The 17,521-nt window shown below is 38.1% G+C and overlaps 1 protein-coding gene across 2 annotated transcripts in view; it reads left to right on the top strand.

Annotated features, from left to right (window-relative positions):
• Window positions 1-5,515: 5,515 nt before the first annotated feature.
• The window catches only part of LOC115229210 (protocadherin 18-like), a 72,463-nt gene continuing 60,457 nt past the window's right edge, over window positions 5,516-17,521 (top strand). Inside the window, exons 1-2 of one of the 2 annotated variants that reach the window (XM_036499135.1) lie at window positions 5,516-7,945; window positions 11,334-11,408. In XM_036499135.1, the coding sequence (XP_036355028.1) occupies window positions 5,546-7,945; window positions 11,334-11,384 (2,451 nt within the window). In that variant the 5' untranslated portion in view covers window positions 5,516-5,545 and the 3' untranslated portion in view covers window positions 11,385-11,408. The remainder of the gene's footprint in view (window positions 7,946-11,333; window positions 11,409-17,521) is intronic. The other variant, XM_036499136.1, reaches the window with a different exon arrangement.

The raw sequence follows: 17,521 nt of genomic DNA, 5'->3' as shown, positions 1-17,521 counted from the left end.
CAGTGAGAATGAAGAAAGGGATGTGGTGTGAATGGTTACCAAACCAGTCTTCAATGAATTGGACCTTCCATTTTTGTGCATTGATGGAAGGGCTGACACCTTGTGCATTGAGTAGGAATGTGGAGGTTAGTGTAGTGGCTGGTTTTGACTGTTGCAGGGGGCTTGGATTTTTGTGTGTGTTAGTGGCAGCAATGTGGGGATTGGTGCACTGGGGTATAGCATAGGATGGTGTTGAGTGATGGCTAGAATGTTTTTGTGTATCTCTTTTGCCATGTTCAACATGGCTAAAAAAGAATTTTCTGCTTAGGGAGCAGTTTTGGCCGGAGGTGTGGTTGCACTGTTGGATAGGGTTGTAGTTTCCACTTTTGTTGTTGTTGTTTTTGTGTCTTCCTGAAAAGACTCGACCAGCATTACTGCAGCATGGTGTGTTTTATTTTATATTCAGGTTTGTTTTTTTGTGTGTTGGCTTGAGGCCCCGTTTTGTTTGTGCGTCGGGTCCCTGGAAGATGAGTGAAGGGACAGTCACTCAGTAGACATGTTCTCTCACGTTGGGAATACCGGCAGATTTTGGGACTCCGAGTTGTGTGTGTTTTGAATTTCGATTTACTATTTGGTGGTGTTGATGTTATTGTGGGATGCGTGCTTTGGCCTTGGCCGGTAGTGCGTCTAGTGCCGGGTAGATGCGTGAAGATGCAGTCACTATTTGTGCAGAGTCTCTGGCGCAGTGAATAGCGGCATATTTGGGGATTTCTTGTATGTATATTCATACATACAAGTATATTATATATATATATCAAATATATAATATATATATACATACATACATACATATATATATATATATATAATATATATATATATATATATATATATATATATATATAATATATATAATATATACGTATATATTATATATATATTAAATATATAATATATATTATATATATATATATATATATATATATATATATATATATATATATATATTATATACATACATATATATATATACATACATATATATATATATATATATATATATATATATATATTATATATATATATATATTGGTGAATTGAAGAAATGGAGCTGAACGCAGATTGAACAGAAATCGTTTTATTTCATTCTACACGTGTTTCGAAAGGCACAAATTACCAAAATCCGATTGAATAATGGGACCATATTGTGTCTTTCTCTTCAGGAAGAAAAAGGAAATCCGTTAGAGAAACAAAAAGTTTCGCCATGGGCTCTTAGGAGCATAGTTCGATTTGGTTTTTGCTCCGCCTCTGTTCTGTTTTTGTTTCTCTAACGGATTTCCTTTTTCTTCCTGAAGAGAAAGACACAATATGGTCCCATTATTCAATCGGATTTTGGTAATTTGTGCCTTTCGAAACACGTGTAGAATGAATAAAACGATTTCTGTTCAATCTGCGTTCAGCTCCATTTCTTCAATTCACCAATAATGTTTTAATTTCAATTATCCGCACCAACGCACGGTTGCAACGCCAGATGGTTGTACCTCCAACCGTGCTGTTTACTGCTGTGATTTTTGCTACTAAGGTATCGGTTAACTTTTGATTAATCTACAACAAGATTATTCATCTTTCTATTTCACATAATATATATATATATATATACACATACATACATACATACATATATATATATATATATACCGTCGCACTCTGTCAGGTATGACGACGTGGGTCCCAGCTGATACAATCAATGGAACAGCCTGCTTGTGAAATTAACGTGTAAGTGGCTGAGCACTCCATAGACCCGTGTACCCTTAACGTAGTTCTCAGGGAGATTCAGCATGACACAAAGTGTGACAAGGCTGGCCCTTTGAAATACAAGTATTACTCATTTTCGCTAGCTGAGTGGACTGGGGCAACGTGAAATAAAGTATCTTGCTCAAGGACACAACGCATCGCTGGGAATTGAACTCATGACCTTACAATCATGAGCCGAATGCCCTAACTACTATCCCACGTGCCTTCACACACACACACACACACACACACACACACACAAAGCACAATTTATTTGTGATCAGAAGTGCTTGAAAACCAAGGCACTCCTGTGTATGTACATATATATATATATAGGGAGAATTCACACACAAAAAAACAAAACAATAGACGAAGACAGGTTGTATAGACAACAAACAGATGTATTAGTATAACGCTTGGGAAGTGAAAAATTCTTTAATGTTTCGAGCCTATACTCTTCCACAGAAAGGAACACAGAAAGAAACAAGGAGAGAAAATAAATAAATACATATATACGTACATACATACATGCATGTATGTATGTGTGTGTATATATATATATACACATAAATATGTACAGGCATGCATGCATGCATGTATGTATGTACGTGCATACTAACTCAATTTTTGTTTAAATCAGTGCATTTTAATTTATTACTATTTATCCTCCTCCTCCTCCTTTTTTTCTTCTTTTTGAGTGAGAGAGCAGTGGATGCCATCAAAGTTACACTGGGGTACAAATATACAAAGATCAATCTACCTACCATGACATCCCACCTGATAAGGGTTCACCAGGTACATGCATCACAACCATATGTGGCGACATGGCGATTTCATATCAAGATACGTGGTGATATCAAAAGGTTCCGGACTAGTTATGTTTAATAAAAAAATTACTTATTACCTAAGTTTTTACATCATCTTCGAAATAGTCACCTTGCACAACAATACACCGGACACAGAGTTCCTGCCACTTTTGGAATCTGCCCTGGAAATCGTTTTCCATAAGTGAGTCGAGAATCTTCTGTGATTTGCTCTGAATCTCGACCTTTGAGTTGCCTTTTCATCTTTGGAAAAAGATAGAAGTCTGCAAGTGTTAAATATGGCGAATAGGGTGAATGCGGAAGCGATACCATGTTGGTTTTGGCAAGAAACTCACAAGTGGTGACAGGGTGTGTTGTCGTCTTGAAGAATCCAATTCTTTGTACTCCACAGATGTGGTTACTTTCACCGAATTTCCTCCTTCAAACGCTTTAAAATGTTGCAGTAGAACTCGCGATTAATGGTCTGGCTCTAGGGAATGAATTCTCGATGCACAATATCATAAAAACACAAATTTCACAACTTGCAAAGTAAACATAGCGATGTCACTCAACACACTGCCTCATAAAGGTCACTGCTAGCTCTGACTGCACGCTCAACCACGTGCTGCCATCTGTTGGTGTGCTACAGAACTAGCCTGGGAACTTTTTGATACCACTTCGTAGATAGTGCATGACCTTGCAGGTGGGGTCCAGTTAGAATCTTCTTCAAGTTGAGTTGCCTATCCCGCTCAAAAGGTCCCCGAATAAGGGCTGTTTAAGGATGTTGAGTGAAACACCAATGTTTCCAGAGGTGAACTATTCAAACCCCAAAGAATCCCTCTCAAAACATGGCTATGATGCTCCCCCACTACTTCTGCTCGTGATCAGAGATGCACATATCATCAGCCACCATGGGACATGCTCAACTGGTTACGGTCAAACAACTGACAAGCAAATCTGTGGCATTGAGCAGAATATTTGCTGTAGCCCATCTTTTATACCAAGACAAAACAATGTACATGATAATACTTCCAATCAGTTAAGATCAGAAGCCATGAGAGCCACTGCCTGCTACTGCATCAGGGCATTTATTATTATTATTATTATTATTATTATTATTATTAATAATTATTATTATTATCATTATTATTATTATTATTATCATTATCATTATTATTATCATTATCATTATTATTATTATCATTATCATTATTATTATTATTATCATCATCATCATCATCATCATCATCATCATCATCATCATCATTATTATTATTATTATTATTATTATTATCATTATTATTATTATTATTATTATTATTATCATTATCATTATCATCATCATCATTATCATTATCATTATCAATATCATTATTATTATATTATTATTATTATCATTATCATTATCATTATCATTATCATTATCATTATTATTATTATTATTATTATGTAAGGTGGCAAGCTGGCAGAATGGTTAGCGTGCCAAAAAAATTGCTTAGCAATATTTCTTCCAATTTTACATTCTGAGTTTAAATGCCACTGGGGTCGACTTTGACTGATCTTGAAAATGTGAAAGGCAAACACCAGGGTGATGGAATCATCTCCTACCATCCCCCAAAATTGCTGGTGTTTACACCAAAATTTGAAATCATCATCATCATCATTGTCCAAATTGATGCAAATGTCTACTGCATCACCTGCTGCACCTTCGTGTTGCTGGGATGTGTGCAACACTGTGCATTCTCTTGTGTTGCTGGGAGTGTTCAAGCCCTTTAGCTTTACTTCTCTATGAAGAATTTTGGTCTGTTCGATGATACCATCATTATGCTCACTTCTGATACCTTTAAAAATTTGACGATATATTAAACATTTCCGGTTTTTCATTTTCAACAATTTCTTCTTAAAATGTGCAAATGTTTGTTTCTTTAAATCATAACACATCAAACGATCTCACCCCATAATACTCACATTGTATTCTTTACCCGAGTTATTTTCTGGGGGTTTTCTTTTGTTTTTTCCCTAATAATTCCACTTTTCAAGCATCAATAATGTTTCACGTTTATATTGTTTGGCACTTGCATCATCATCTGTTTCTCTCGATCTCTTGGATGGCATCCTGTAGGATTGGGATTATGAAATACAAAACATTCAGCTACCGTATAAACAAAGTTCAACCCCTTAGCGCTGCTAACAGCACAGCCCTTGTGCATTGGCTCGGGGATGAAATTTGCTTAGGGGGTGCAAACCCAGTTCCAAAAATATTTACAAACAAGGTCCTTTCTTTTTGTAATTTATTTTCATTTTGTTCTTTGAGACGGAACCTAACTTCAAGCTACTTTTTACGCATCACTTTTTATTTACCGTTTTCGAAACCTGAGAAAAATAAGTAGGGCTGCAAATTTTGGTTCTGCACTCCGCAGAAATTCTAGGGGGTGCGCTTGCACCACCTGCACCCCCTGTTCCCGGGCCCATGGCCTTGTGGTGCTTCTACAAACTAACAGCGATAGACTTAAACTGTGTCGGGCCATGGAACTTGTTGAACCAGAGAGGAGCAGATTCAAAAAGTTGAATCTATAGCAGTGATTAAAGATTTTGAGAATTCTGTTTAGAAAATAACATATTTTTGCAGTCTTCTTACATTTGTGTGTGTGTGTGTGTGTGTGTGTGTGCATACATATGTACGTATATACATGTACTCATCTATTTCTTAGACACAATTCCCCAATGACTCTATTTTCCTGAAATAGTTCTTTATTAAGGCAACAGTATATGATTTTGAGGTCAGATTTAGTTGTTCTTGTCATCAGGTTGGCTGAAACGAGGAGGTTTTTTTTTTGCTTGGATCATAACAGTGTTGCTATTTTTGATGTTCTTGTTGTCGTGTAAGAAACTATTTTATCAAACTGAATGATATTTCACAAACAATTCTTTCTCTATTGCAGGTTTCTTTGATTCGTCGTTAATTCGCCATGAAGATGTATAAAGGTGTGTTGCAGTGGCTTGCGCTGTCCTTTTTCTACCATGAATGTCGGGCTGTCGACCTCATTTACCATGTAGAAGAAGAAAAAAGCCCTGATAGTTATGTCGGTAATATCGCTTCAGACTCCAAGTTGTTAGAGAGCATTCCAAGCGAAGAACACAATCTGGTGAGGTTCCACCAATTACACCAGAGACAGACAGGAAATGATAATCTTTTTACTGTTTCTAAAACTGGAGAGCTCTACACTGCCCAGAAACTTGATGCCGAGTTACTTTGTACATCAAATACGGAATGTTTCCGGATAATCAAAATATCAGTACGTAGGGCACAGACATTTATGAAAATCTTAAAAATCAAAGTAGTTATTGAAGATGTCAATGACAATTCCCCAGAATTCTTGAGAAAAAGTGTAAAACTAGATTTTTCAGAAGGAGATGCCATGGGCTTAACAAAATCAATTCCGAATGCTATTGATAAAGATGTTGGCGATCTAAATTCAAAGATTATTTATGAACTTCAAAGAAAAATCAATGATCCATTTAAATTGTCAGTTACGAAAAGGATGACTGGTAGTTCAAAGTTGGGGTTAATCCTTACAGAAAGACTTGATAGGGAGAGAAAAGCTAGTTACACACTTCAAGTTATTGCCAGAGATGGTGGCAATCCAATGCGACAGGGTATTCTTCGCATCCAAGTTTCAGTTACAGATTTGAATGACAATTCTCCCCTCTTCACCCAAAATACATTCAACATTTCAATAAAGAACACACATCATAGAAATTCACCCATTTTAATTCTTTCAGCAAAGGATTTAGATTTTGGAAATAATGGAAAGATTTCCTACCATTTTAGTCCAGAAACATCAACTGCTGCCACACAACATTTCTACCTAAACGCTGAAACTGGTGGCATCTTTGTAGTGAAGAATTTTACTTCAAGACAAACACAAACGTACAAACTCTATGTTGAAGCTAAAGATGGTGGAAGCTCCCCGCTGACATCTATTGCCATGATTTTGGTCAATGTTGTTGACCAGCAGAACCATCCTCCAGAGATAGATATTAACTTTGTCACTGAATTGACAAAGAATACAGCTTCAATATCTGAAGGAATCAAAGTCGGCAGTTTCATAGCTTATGTCAATGTTATTGACAATGATATTGGACTGAATGGTGAGGTGGAATGTAGCCTACACCACGATAAGTTCCTTCTTTTAGATTTAGGATCAAAAGAATATAAAATTACGTTAAAGAAACCTGTGGACAGAGAGAAACAAGATAGGTATGACATAACAATTTCTTGCGAAGACAAAGGATCCCCTCCTTTACAGACTCAGAGACAGTTCTCCATTGAAGTAATGGATGTCAACGATGTACAGCCACAATTTACAAGAGAGACATTCAAATTTCTGACTTACGAAAATGAGAAACCCAATTTCCCAGTTGGTTTTATTGATGCAACTGACCCAGACATTGGCCTGGGAGGGACACTCGTCTATTCCTTGTTTAGTAACACAGGAAACAATTTGCCATTCATTATTGCTGACTATGGTTTCATCTCTACAAATAGACCGTTAGATCGTGAAAAACAGGAAGCATTTAGATTCAAGGTTTTTGTCAGAGACAGTGGTGTCCCTTCCTTAAATAACACAGCAAATGTGATTGTCGAAGTCCTTGATGAAAACGATAATGCCCCTTACTTTACATTCCCTAGTGTTAACCCTTTTAGTCTTGATGTTCACTATTATCCTCAGAGCAAGAATGACATCACAGTTCTGAAGGCTTCTGATAGAGACAGTCGCGAAAATGCCTTCTTAAAATATGAAATACTTGACGGCAATACTAAACAACTATTTAAAGTAAACCCTTACACAGGAGTGATGTCCTTTTCACGGACAGTTTATCAAAACGATGCTGGGTCTTACAAACTTCTGTTGGCTGTGAAAGACAATGGTACACCAGTTTTGTCTTCAACAACCACACTTTCTTTGACACTAACTGTTAGTAATAAAACCTCAACAAAACTGAACTCTGCTCATCTCCCATCGGACAATACCGTCGATGCCACCATGCTGATTATCATTGTAGTCGCAGCTGTGATAGTATCTATAGTTGTGGTGGTATCTGTTACATTGTGTATTGTGAGATGCAACAATGGCCAAAGTAACCAGGCCAGACCCGGAGTGAGCACAGCCATCCCTTGTAACCGCGAAAAAAGCCACTATACAACACAGACGAAAAAAACCATTCCAGCACCTCGGCATTCGGTGGAGATGCGCAACAGGAATATTCTGTTGATGGAATCCAACAATGAGTTTTATCCACAGTACGAGTCGCAAAATGACTGGATAATACCTTCCACAGAAAGGAAGTCTCCTTCAACATTATTGGTAAGTTAAATTCTTAATGAAAATATCTTTTATTCTTTGATGCTTCCTTCCTTGGTTCAGGGATGAAGCAAAAACTGGTAAAAACGAACAAAAACACTTCGGAATTTTTTTCCTGGATTTTATGTTAACCTTCTTTATCACTAAACAGGTAGAGTTGTGTGTCTTGTTGAAGGACTGAAGGTAAATGCAACCAGGAGATTGGACAGCTGGGAAGTGAACTCGCGTATTGACCCTTAGCTTTACTGAGTAGGAAACGAAGGTGGTGGGGGAAGACAACGGTTGGGATCTGTCCGGCTGTCTGTATGTTTATCGAGAGAGAGAGGGGGAGGGGTGGAGGGAGAGAAACAGAGAGGGAGAAATGAAAATATAAGAGAACGATGTCAGAGAAATGAGTAAAGAGGAGGAGAGACAGAGGGGGAGTGAAAAAGCAATATGGTGGATAGAGGAAGAGAGGTGGAGGAGGAGCAATATAAGAAAATAAAAGAGAAAAGATAAAGGGGAGAGAGAGAGGAAGAGAAAGAAAGAAAGAACCAAAGAAATAAAGGAAGAGTGGAGAGGATGAGAGATGACAATAATGAAAGGGAGACATCTGAGCGATTCAATTGCAATGTTGATATAAATTTGAGAGTAGAGGACATTGAACGGACGTTTCCTTTTGTATCAGCTGTCACTGTTAGGTCACTCAAATTACTAGAAATAGAAGTAAACTCCTCTTCAAATAAGGTTCTACTGACTTATGAAGAAAAGGCATGAAATCTTATTTGAAAAAATAAATGGAAAGAAACAGGCTGGTCATGGGTGGTCATGTCTTACGAAAGGTCTGTCAGATGTGAGTGCAATGTCAAAATATACCTATTTCTTTATTACCCACAAGGGGCTAAACACAGAGGGGACAAACAAGGACAGACATAGGTATTAAGTAGATTACATCGACCCCAGTGCGTAACTGGTACTTAATTTATCGACCCCGAAAGGATGAAAGGCAAAGTCGACCTCGGCGGAATTTGAACTCACAACGTAACCCAGACGAAATACCGCTAAGCATTTCGCCCGGCGTGCTAACGTTTCTGCCAGCTCGCCGATGAGGTAGACAACGGCAAGCAACGTTTAAGTCAGACCAACAACGAGAAGGGAAACATAAAACGATTGTTTTGAAATGGGACGACACAACAGAATCTCAGTTAGAATTATATATAACTAGCAGTATCGACCAGCGTTGCTCGGGTTTGTAAGGGAAATAACTATATAAGCATTTTTAGAGAGTTATAGCCAAAAAATAGCAAAAAAATGATGGTAAATTTTTTTTTAAATCGTTGACACATCGTAGACATTTTTAGAGAGTTACTTCCCTTATATAATAGCGAAAAAATGCATTAAAATGGAAAAAAATTATGGTAAATTTTTTTTTGAATCGTAAACTCATTGTAGACGCGCGCTAATACCCAGAAGGGCTCGATATGAATCACGACTATAAGATACCCGGTTTTGGTTAAACTGCACCGCAAAATGTGGGAGTAGTTAGGAATCTAAATCGTAGGAGACAGACAGCACACAACCTCTCTTTTATATATAAAGATGTAATGATGGTGGTGCTAGTGTTGGCGATGGCGGTAGTGGTGGTGGTGGTGGTGAGCTTGAGCTCAGGGTTGGCAGACGAAGGGGAATAACTCTGGATATGTTTTGTTAAAGACGTCGTAAGATGACAAACGGCGAGGAATCATTTATGAGAGGAGTCTGGGAGTGTCTCGTCTCCTGGTAAATTTTAGTCGAGCACCGAAGTTTACCAAAGTCTAAGGACCAACACAAACGCCACGAAATGTCATCTTTTATTTGCCATGACGAAAGGGTTTGGTCTTTTTTTTTTTAATGTTCAATTCCGTAGTGAGAGGGATCACCTACAGTCCCCTTTTTTAGGACCCCACCGAGACTGGTGGAGGGAAAGGGGAGGGGTAGGTGATCGAAGCAGAGTGGACTTAGGTTTAAGGTATCCAGGGACTAGGAATGGACAGGGTGACTGGTTAATTTTATTGCTTAAGAACAGATATTGCCCCAGGGGTGACTTTCCACTGAGGCCCTCACGCAAGGCTTTGGTTGATCTGATGCTATGGTTGAGGAGATCAGCTCAAAGTGTCACAGTGTAGGATTGAACCCAAAACCATATCGCTGTGAAAAAAAAACTTCTTAACTACACAGCCAAGCCTGTAAATATCTTTGTAAAGCAGAACATCTGTATAGAGTTACTGCTGCTGCTGTTTAGCCATAGGTCAGTGCCCTTGGCCAGAATATTCCATCTGTGACCATTCCGTCTTTTCATTTGCGAAGGACTGTACTCTTCCTTAAAGACTGAATATAGAGATACATCTTGGCGGTGGTTGTCATCGTTGTCTAGCCCCAGTCCCACCCTAATCCACCAGAACTAAACCCAAAGACTTCTTAGCATAACCATCACTTTATATTTTCAAACACATATCTATCTAGGCCCACCTGGTCCAATATCCCCTTTTTCAGTTGTTAAATTGGGATCTGAGGGAAATTTAGCTACTCTATCCAAAAGATGATGCAACAACTTACAATCTTATGACTTTCTGAAAAACACACGTTTTTAAATGAAATTTTGCAGAGATAAATGCAAATACAGAAATGAAAAATCTCAAATCTCTTTAATTTAATTATATTTTAGGGTAATATATAATTTTCTTTTGGAAATTCGTTCTACTTTCGTCATTTTGTATAAGCAATTACAGTTATTGTATGTACATGTATTGTATGTTGTAGGATAACTTATAAACAATAATCCATGGTGTACATTATGATATCAACAGTTCAGTTGGTATTAATTCAGTTTTCTATTGAAACATTATTATTTAAACAAGTAAAGCAATTCTATATTGACAAATCTCAATACAAAGGACTGAAGTTAGAAAATATTGGCTACAAATTATTTGCTTGTTTTAGTGTTTCGTCTGGTTTCAGGTTTTCTCATCATTATTTTTGTGTCAGTGCTGGTAGTTGTGTAGTAGTACCTAGTGGTATTCTGCACTAGTGTAATGTACTAGTGTTGTTATTTATAATGAAGTTGGTGATTTCAGTCAGTGATGTCTATATATCAATTAACAAATCATGATATTTAATTATTAAAAATAGGTATGTAATGAACACACCTGTTTTTTTTCCTAATACAAAATATTTAGAATATAGAATACATACATACATACATACATGCATGTATGCATGCATCCAAACATACATACATACACACATACATACATACATGATACATATATACACGCACGCACGCACTCACTCACTCACATATATATATACATAGGTGTGTGTATATGTGTTTATTAGGGACACAGTAATGTATATATGCATCTGCTTTTCACAGCTGACCGACCGAACTCCAAGATCTGAAATATACTCTATGAAGGCGGCTTGACCAAAGGATATATATATATAAATGGTAGGTTTATACACAATAACTATATATATACATATATACACATACACCAACTAGAGTGGAATGGTTGTACAATTGCTTAATCTGCTAGAAATACTAGTCATTCTCCTTTAACCACTTAATGACTTGAAAATGAAGGACATAATGGTAGGGAGAGTGTTTGAATAAAAGAACCCAATAAGTTCTGTAACAGGACCGTCATGGCTGGAACGTCTTTAACCATAGGTCTATTAAATAAGGTTTATTCTATCTAAAGCGTGTAACAGTAACTACAATAATTTAATATTTAAAGTAATTTTGCAGCTGTCAAGGGAGATAATTTTTAGACGAGTTACCTACCTTGAATATACTGCGACTATATTTTTTAATAAGGGATTTTATCAGTTTGTGACAATAACAAAGTAATTTCCTTTTAGGACGATTCGTTCGTTAATTTGAAGTAATTAATTTCCTATTAACATTAGAATAGAAAGAAGACATTGCAAGTGATTAATATCAAGTGTCTGAATCAAAATGTGTGGACGGTTCCGCTTGCTCAACACTGACACATTTTGATAATCTCAGTGAAAGATAACGTGTGTGTGTGTGTGGGGGGGGTTAGGTGGGGTATTACCTTACTAGATTATAGGATTATAAGGGGGACTAACTGAGAGCACCACCACCACCCACTCCCCGTCCTCTCCTTTTACCCCATCTATCCCTCCTCTTCTTCCCCCTCCTTCTCATTTTTACGTCCATTTTTCCATGCCTGCATTGGCTGGATGAGTCTTTTCCAACACAACATTCTTGCATTTCTTGTCATCTCTTTCGTGCTGTTCTACTTCCCGACATCAACCTTCACTACTTCTGCCCATCTCTTCCTTGGTCAGCTTTCCTCTTCATCTTCTGAAAGTTTCCTTTCAAAGGAATCTCTAACTATCTCTCCATTTATACGCATTACACATCCATACAAGTGTAACTCTTATTCTTGAAATACAACAACTGATCCCTCTTGGACCCAGTTTTTTCCCTTCATCTATGCCTTGTCATTCAGTGGAGCATGGATACCTCACCCATCCCCCCAACATATATTCATCCTCTGCATCCAATGTCCATGCAGCATCACAGTTTGTCCACGTGTCTCATACATTTTGTCTTTTGCTAAGAGAGAGAATCTTCTTGCAGTCAGCAGAGATAATAGCTCTGTGCATGTTCCTACCCCATCCTTATTCCAGCCATGACCATCCTCCCCCGCTATTGATCAAATACTTTAGATAACAGACGCCATCAATTACTTCCGTAGAGTCCTTCAGTATTACCACAAATGTATTTTATTGAACCACAACTGACCACACTTACGCCTCGGCCACAAAATCTTTATTTACTGTCAGTCTGCTTACTCTGGCCCTCTTGGGTTACCATAGAGCACAATGGGTAGATTATTTGCCATTTCTATCTTACTCTTTTTCTCTATATTGTGTATTGGCCATTTTCTTGTCGTATGCATACTATATATATATATATATATATATATATATATATAAAAAATTCAAAATGGGACAAGAACGCAATACATCCAGATAGCTGATACAAAAAAACACAGACAGGTCATTCGAAGCCTTTAATCTTCAGTCAAGAACCGGATCATCCTCGCAATTTTGGCTGGTTCTGGACTGAAGATTAAAGGCTTCGAATGACCCGTCCGTGTTTTTTGTATCATCTATCTGGATGTTTTGTGTTCTTGTCCCATTTTGTATTTTTATATATATACATATATATATATATATAATATATATATATAGCAGCATACGTACACTTTGTTCTCTCTCTCTCTCTCCCTATATATATATATATATATATATATATATTATATATATATACATATATATATATATGTATATATATACGCACGCACACACACACACATGTATGTATATATATATATGAATGTATGCATTATATATACACACACATTATGTGTGTGAGTATGTATGGTCATGTGGTTAGGAATCTGCCTTTGTAATCACATATTTCAGGGTTCATTCCCAATGTGTGGCTCTGTGGAGAGAATTCTGGTTCTATGGCCCCAGACCAGCCAATTATCCTTTACAGTGGAATTAGTAGAGAGAAACAGTTTGGAGTCCATTCTCTTCCAATCCTTCCTTCTCTTACTGTTGGATTCTCTTCCTTCTTTTATTCCCAGTAGTTCTTCATTCCTCTCTTTTATCGTATTACCATTGTCACCAAATGGTGGTGGTTGGGGAGGGGTGGGTTCCCATTTGTCAAATTTTGGAATTTAAGATGCAACAGGTTTCCTCATTCTTCATGGTGCTGTGGCTAATATTGTTGTGGTTTCTGTTGTGGACCATTCTCCTCCTCCTCCTCCTCCTCCTATTCCTCTTCTCTTGTCCCCATTGACCATCATTGTGGACATTTGGTCTTCAACTTCTTGGTCTTGCTGCTACAAAACTAACAGCTGACCCCTACTCTTCTTTGCACCATCAGTCTCAGCCTCTTACTTCCTGGGTCCATCAAGTGACAGATCTCAGCAATGGTTCTGTGGTCTTCACGTAATGAATGACTTAAAACATCATTACTGCCCCCCACCCCCACCCCAGACCCTGTGTTCTTTTTCATGATCTCCATAGTAACCACCCTTCCACACTGCTCCCTAAAAACATAAACAAACTAGAGCTGAATGTCCCTTGCTGCCAGCTTTGCATTGCGTGGGTTCATAGATTGGGGTCAAAGTCAATGTTTGGTGATTTCTATTTTCCATTCTGTCTTTGCTTTATTCTTGAAGGGCCGAATGATGGTCCCATTTCATTTGCTTCAGACAATGAATGCAATGATGCCCAACACATCATCCAGGGGTTTCTCTCAAGCACCTCTTTGAGGGTACATGCCAATTCTCTCCCAGTTTGCTCTTACATAAAATTCCTCAGGCAAGGAAACAGGGGCAGTTTATTAGGGCAGAGTTGCCAATGCTCCTTCTTAGTTTGGACCCTACACAAATTCAGAAACTCCCAACTAATAAAGCCAAAACGATTCCTTCTCACTCATGTTGCTGCACAAAGTTTGAGATTGTGATGTGAGTGCTCCTGTTGTTGTTGTTATTGCTATCGTTACTGAAGTTGTTGTTATTGTTGCTGCTGTTGTTATTGTTGTTGCTGCTGTTGTCTTTTACTATCAAGCCTGGCATTAAAGTCTTTGATGTTTCAAAAGTCCTGAAGTTTTCATTCTTCAAAATCTCTTCATACCAAAGTAAAGTATTTGTGTTTTATAAATTTTATTTTATTTATTGTTTGATCTTTGTAGAAATATTGATGTTGTTGTTTTTGCCACTGGATTCTTAAAAACAGAATTGAACAACCAGTCTAACCAACAAAGTTCTCTTCCGTTATCTTTTTGTGGCCCCAGCTATTTTTTAAACTGGTTCTCCATTGGTTATGATGACGAGGCTTCCAGTTGATCCAATCAATGGAATGGTCAGATCGTAAAATTAACATGCAATTGACTGAGTACACCACAGACATATATACCCATGCTATAGTTCTTGGGGAGGTTCGATGTAACATTGCATGTGACAAGGTGGTGGGGGGTGCTCTTTTGAATTGCAGGAAGAACTCCTTTTTGCCAGCTGAGTGGACTGGAGCAATGAGGAATAGAGTGTTTTACTCAAAGACACAATGCACTGCCGAGGCTTGAACTCACAACGTAATGATTGTAAGCCAAATACCCAAACCACTAAGCCACACTCCTCCACTCATACAGTTCCCACACAAAACACAAGTTTTCAGGGTTTAAAACCAGTTTGTAAATTCTAATTTGTGGATATCACAATAACCTGTCTCGACAGACAAGAATAATAGATTTTGATTCAGGTCTGGAACCAATAAACTCAGTGGGCGGGAGGGGGGTTAGTCAATACTATTGAGCTCATTATATGACTGGTATTTGTTTTATTCACCCTAAAAAGATGAAAAGCTAAGTTAATCTCACTGGGATTTGAACTCAAAGAATAAAAACTGAATGACATTCTGTCAGAGACTCTAATGATTTTGCCATCTTGTCATCCTCATAATAATAACAAAAGTAATAATAAATAATAATAATAATAATAATAATAATAATAATAATAATAATAATAATAATAATAAGTGGCTCTCATGGCTTCTCATCTTAACTGATTGGAAGCGTTATCATGTACATTATTTTGTCTTGGTATAAAAGATGAGCTACAGCAAATATTCTGCTCAATACCACAGATTTGCTAGTCAGTTGTTTGACCATAACCAGTTGAGCATGTCCCTTAGTGGCTGATGATATGTGCGTCTCAGATCACAATCAGAAGTAGTGTTACTTTCCAGCAAATTCGTTGGAAGATGGATGATGGTACCAAGAATGGTTTATGAGTGATTGGGCTTGTTCCGAGCATGTGTTGTTTGAATTGAAAGAATATAGCTTGGACGTGGTACTTGCCTTTGTAATTGGGGTGACCCTTATTCTTGTGAGGTTTCCATGAGAAGCCTTCAAAGTTTCCCCCCCCCCCAACTGGGGAATTTTCTATGATTGAAATTTTATCATTCATATTCTTGTCTTTGTTTACAATTTGCTTACATCCAACCCCCACCTCTGGTTTTTTGTAACTTGCAATGACCTCGCTTTTGCCTGACACCTGGAAGCTAATAAAGAAACCTGATAGGCTGATCCATCCTACATGGGGCAGGACCCACTTAACATAACTGTACAAGTCAGCAATACTCAGGCAGAAGACCATTGTCACTGAGCTTGCAACTCGGACAGGCTCAGCTGATGTCACTGTCCCATGCCTGGACAGTTTACCAGGAAGCACCAATGCCTCTCATTAGCGTTGCTAGGCCAGAAATTTCTGGGAATTACCCATGGGTCCCAGCTTGAATGTCCTCCTTTATGGGATTCATTTTGGTCCCTTTTACCAGTTCTGGTGTCCAACACTATGATGGTGATGTGATGCGTGTCTGCTGATACAAATCTTCTGCATCTTAGTTCATTTGGGATGCCCCTCAAAGTCTCTAGTCTCCGCAGTAGTGGCTCTAGAGTTAGCACATAGAGAAGAGATGAGACGGGGAGGACATTGATGGGCTGAGAGCATGATACTAAATGGTCTGGACAGGTGGTCATTAATTCTGACCACTGAATAGATGTTGCTTTACATTGCTGTGATTCAACCCCTGAAGACAGGACCAACACTGGCTGCTGGGTGGACAGCCACCAAGTATTGCTGGCTGGCCCTTTTGAAGGTTTTTGATTGATTTAAGTTGATCAGATCCCCACCCATGTCATATTCCTTGTCCATCCTCTCTATCATGTTTCACATGAAGTGGATGTTGACATAGATAGATCTGTTGTGGATAGCACAGTTCTGTGTATCATTGACCAAACTACCAACAATAAGCACCAAACTCTTTGCTAACAACTTGGTCAAAATTTTGAAGTCTCCATTTAACAGGATGATGACCCAAAAATTATCAATGGGGTCCACCTTGCTCAGGTCTTTCCTCCACAGCTCTACCACTCCTCAGCTCATAGAAATAGAAATTCTTTCATTCTCTTACTAGTTAATACAGTTCTATATTTAAGAGATGAGGAATTATGCCCACGGGCATATGGCATAGTGATTAAGAGCGCGGGCTACTAACCCCAAGATTCCGAGTTCGATTCCAGGCAGTGACCTGAACAACAACGACAATGACAACAACAACAACGACAACGACAACAACAACAACAACATCATCATCATCATCATCATCATCATCATCATCATCATCATCATCATCATCAAAAAATACCTTAGGTATGTGAACCCAGGTTTGAAATTTCCCCAAGACACCTGATGAAGGCTGGAGGGTATATCAACCGAAACTGTGTGTTGATAACAAACAAGATGAGGATAAATATCCATCAAAATCTGGTTTCACTGATGGCCACCACATCTACATCTAGGGACCTGAAGTCATTGAGTGGGTTGCCTTGCTTCCAAAGAAACCTCAGGCCACATTCATTTATACTGTTTATTCTGAATAAGGCCATGATGGGTAGAAAAGGAGGAAAGTGTAAAGAACCACCCACATAATTCCCATGGAAGAACAGGTGTA

The sequence above is a fragment of the Octopus sinensis genome, unplaced genomic scaffold (genome assembly GCF_006345805.1).
Source record: "Octopus sinensis unplaced genomic scaffold, ASM634580v1 Contig12087, whole genome shotgun sequence".
Lineage (NCBI taxonomy): Eukaryota > Metazoa > Mollusca > Cephalopoda > Octopoda > Octopodidae > Octopus > Octopus sinensis.
This window is presented reverse-complemented; position numbering and strand designations above follow the sequence as displayed.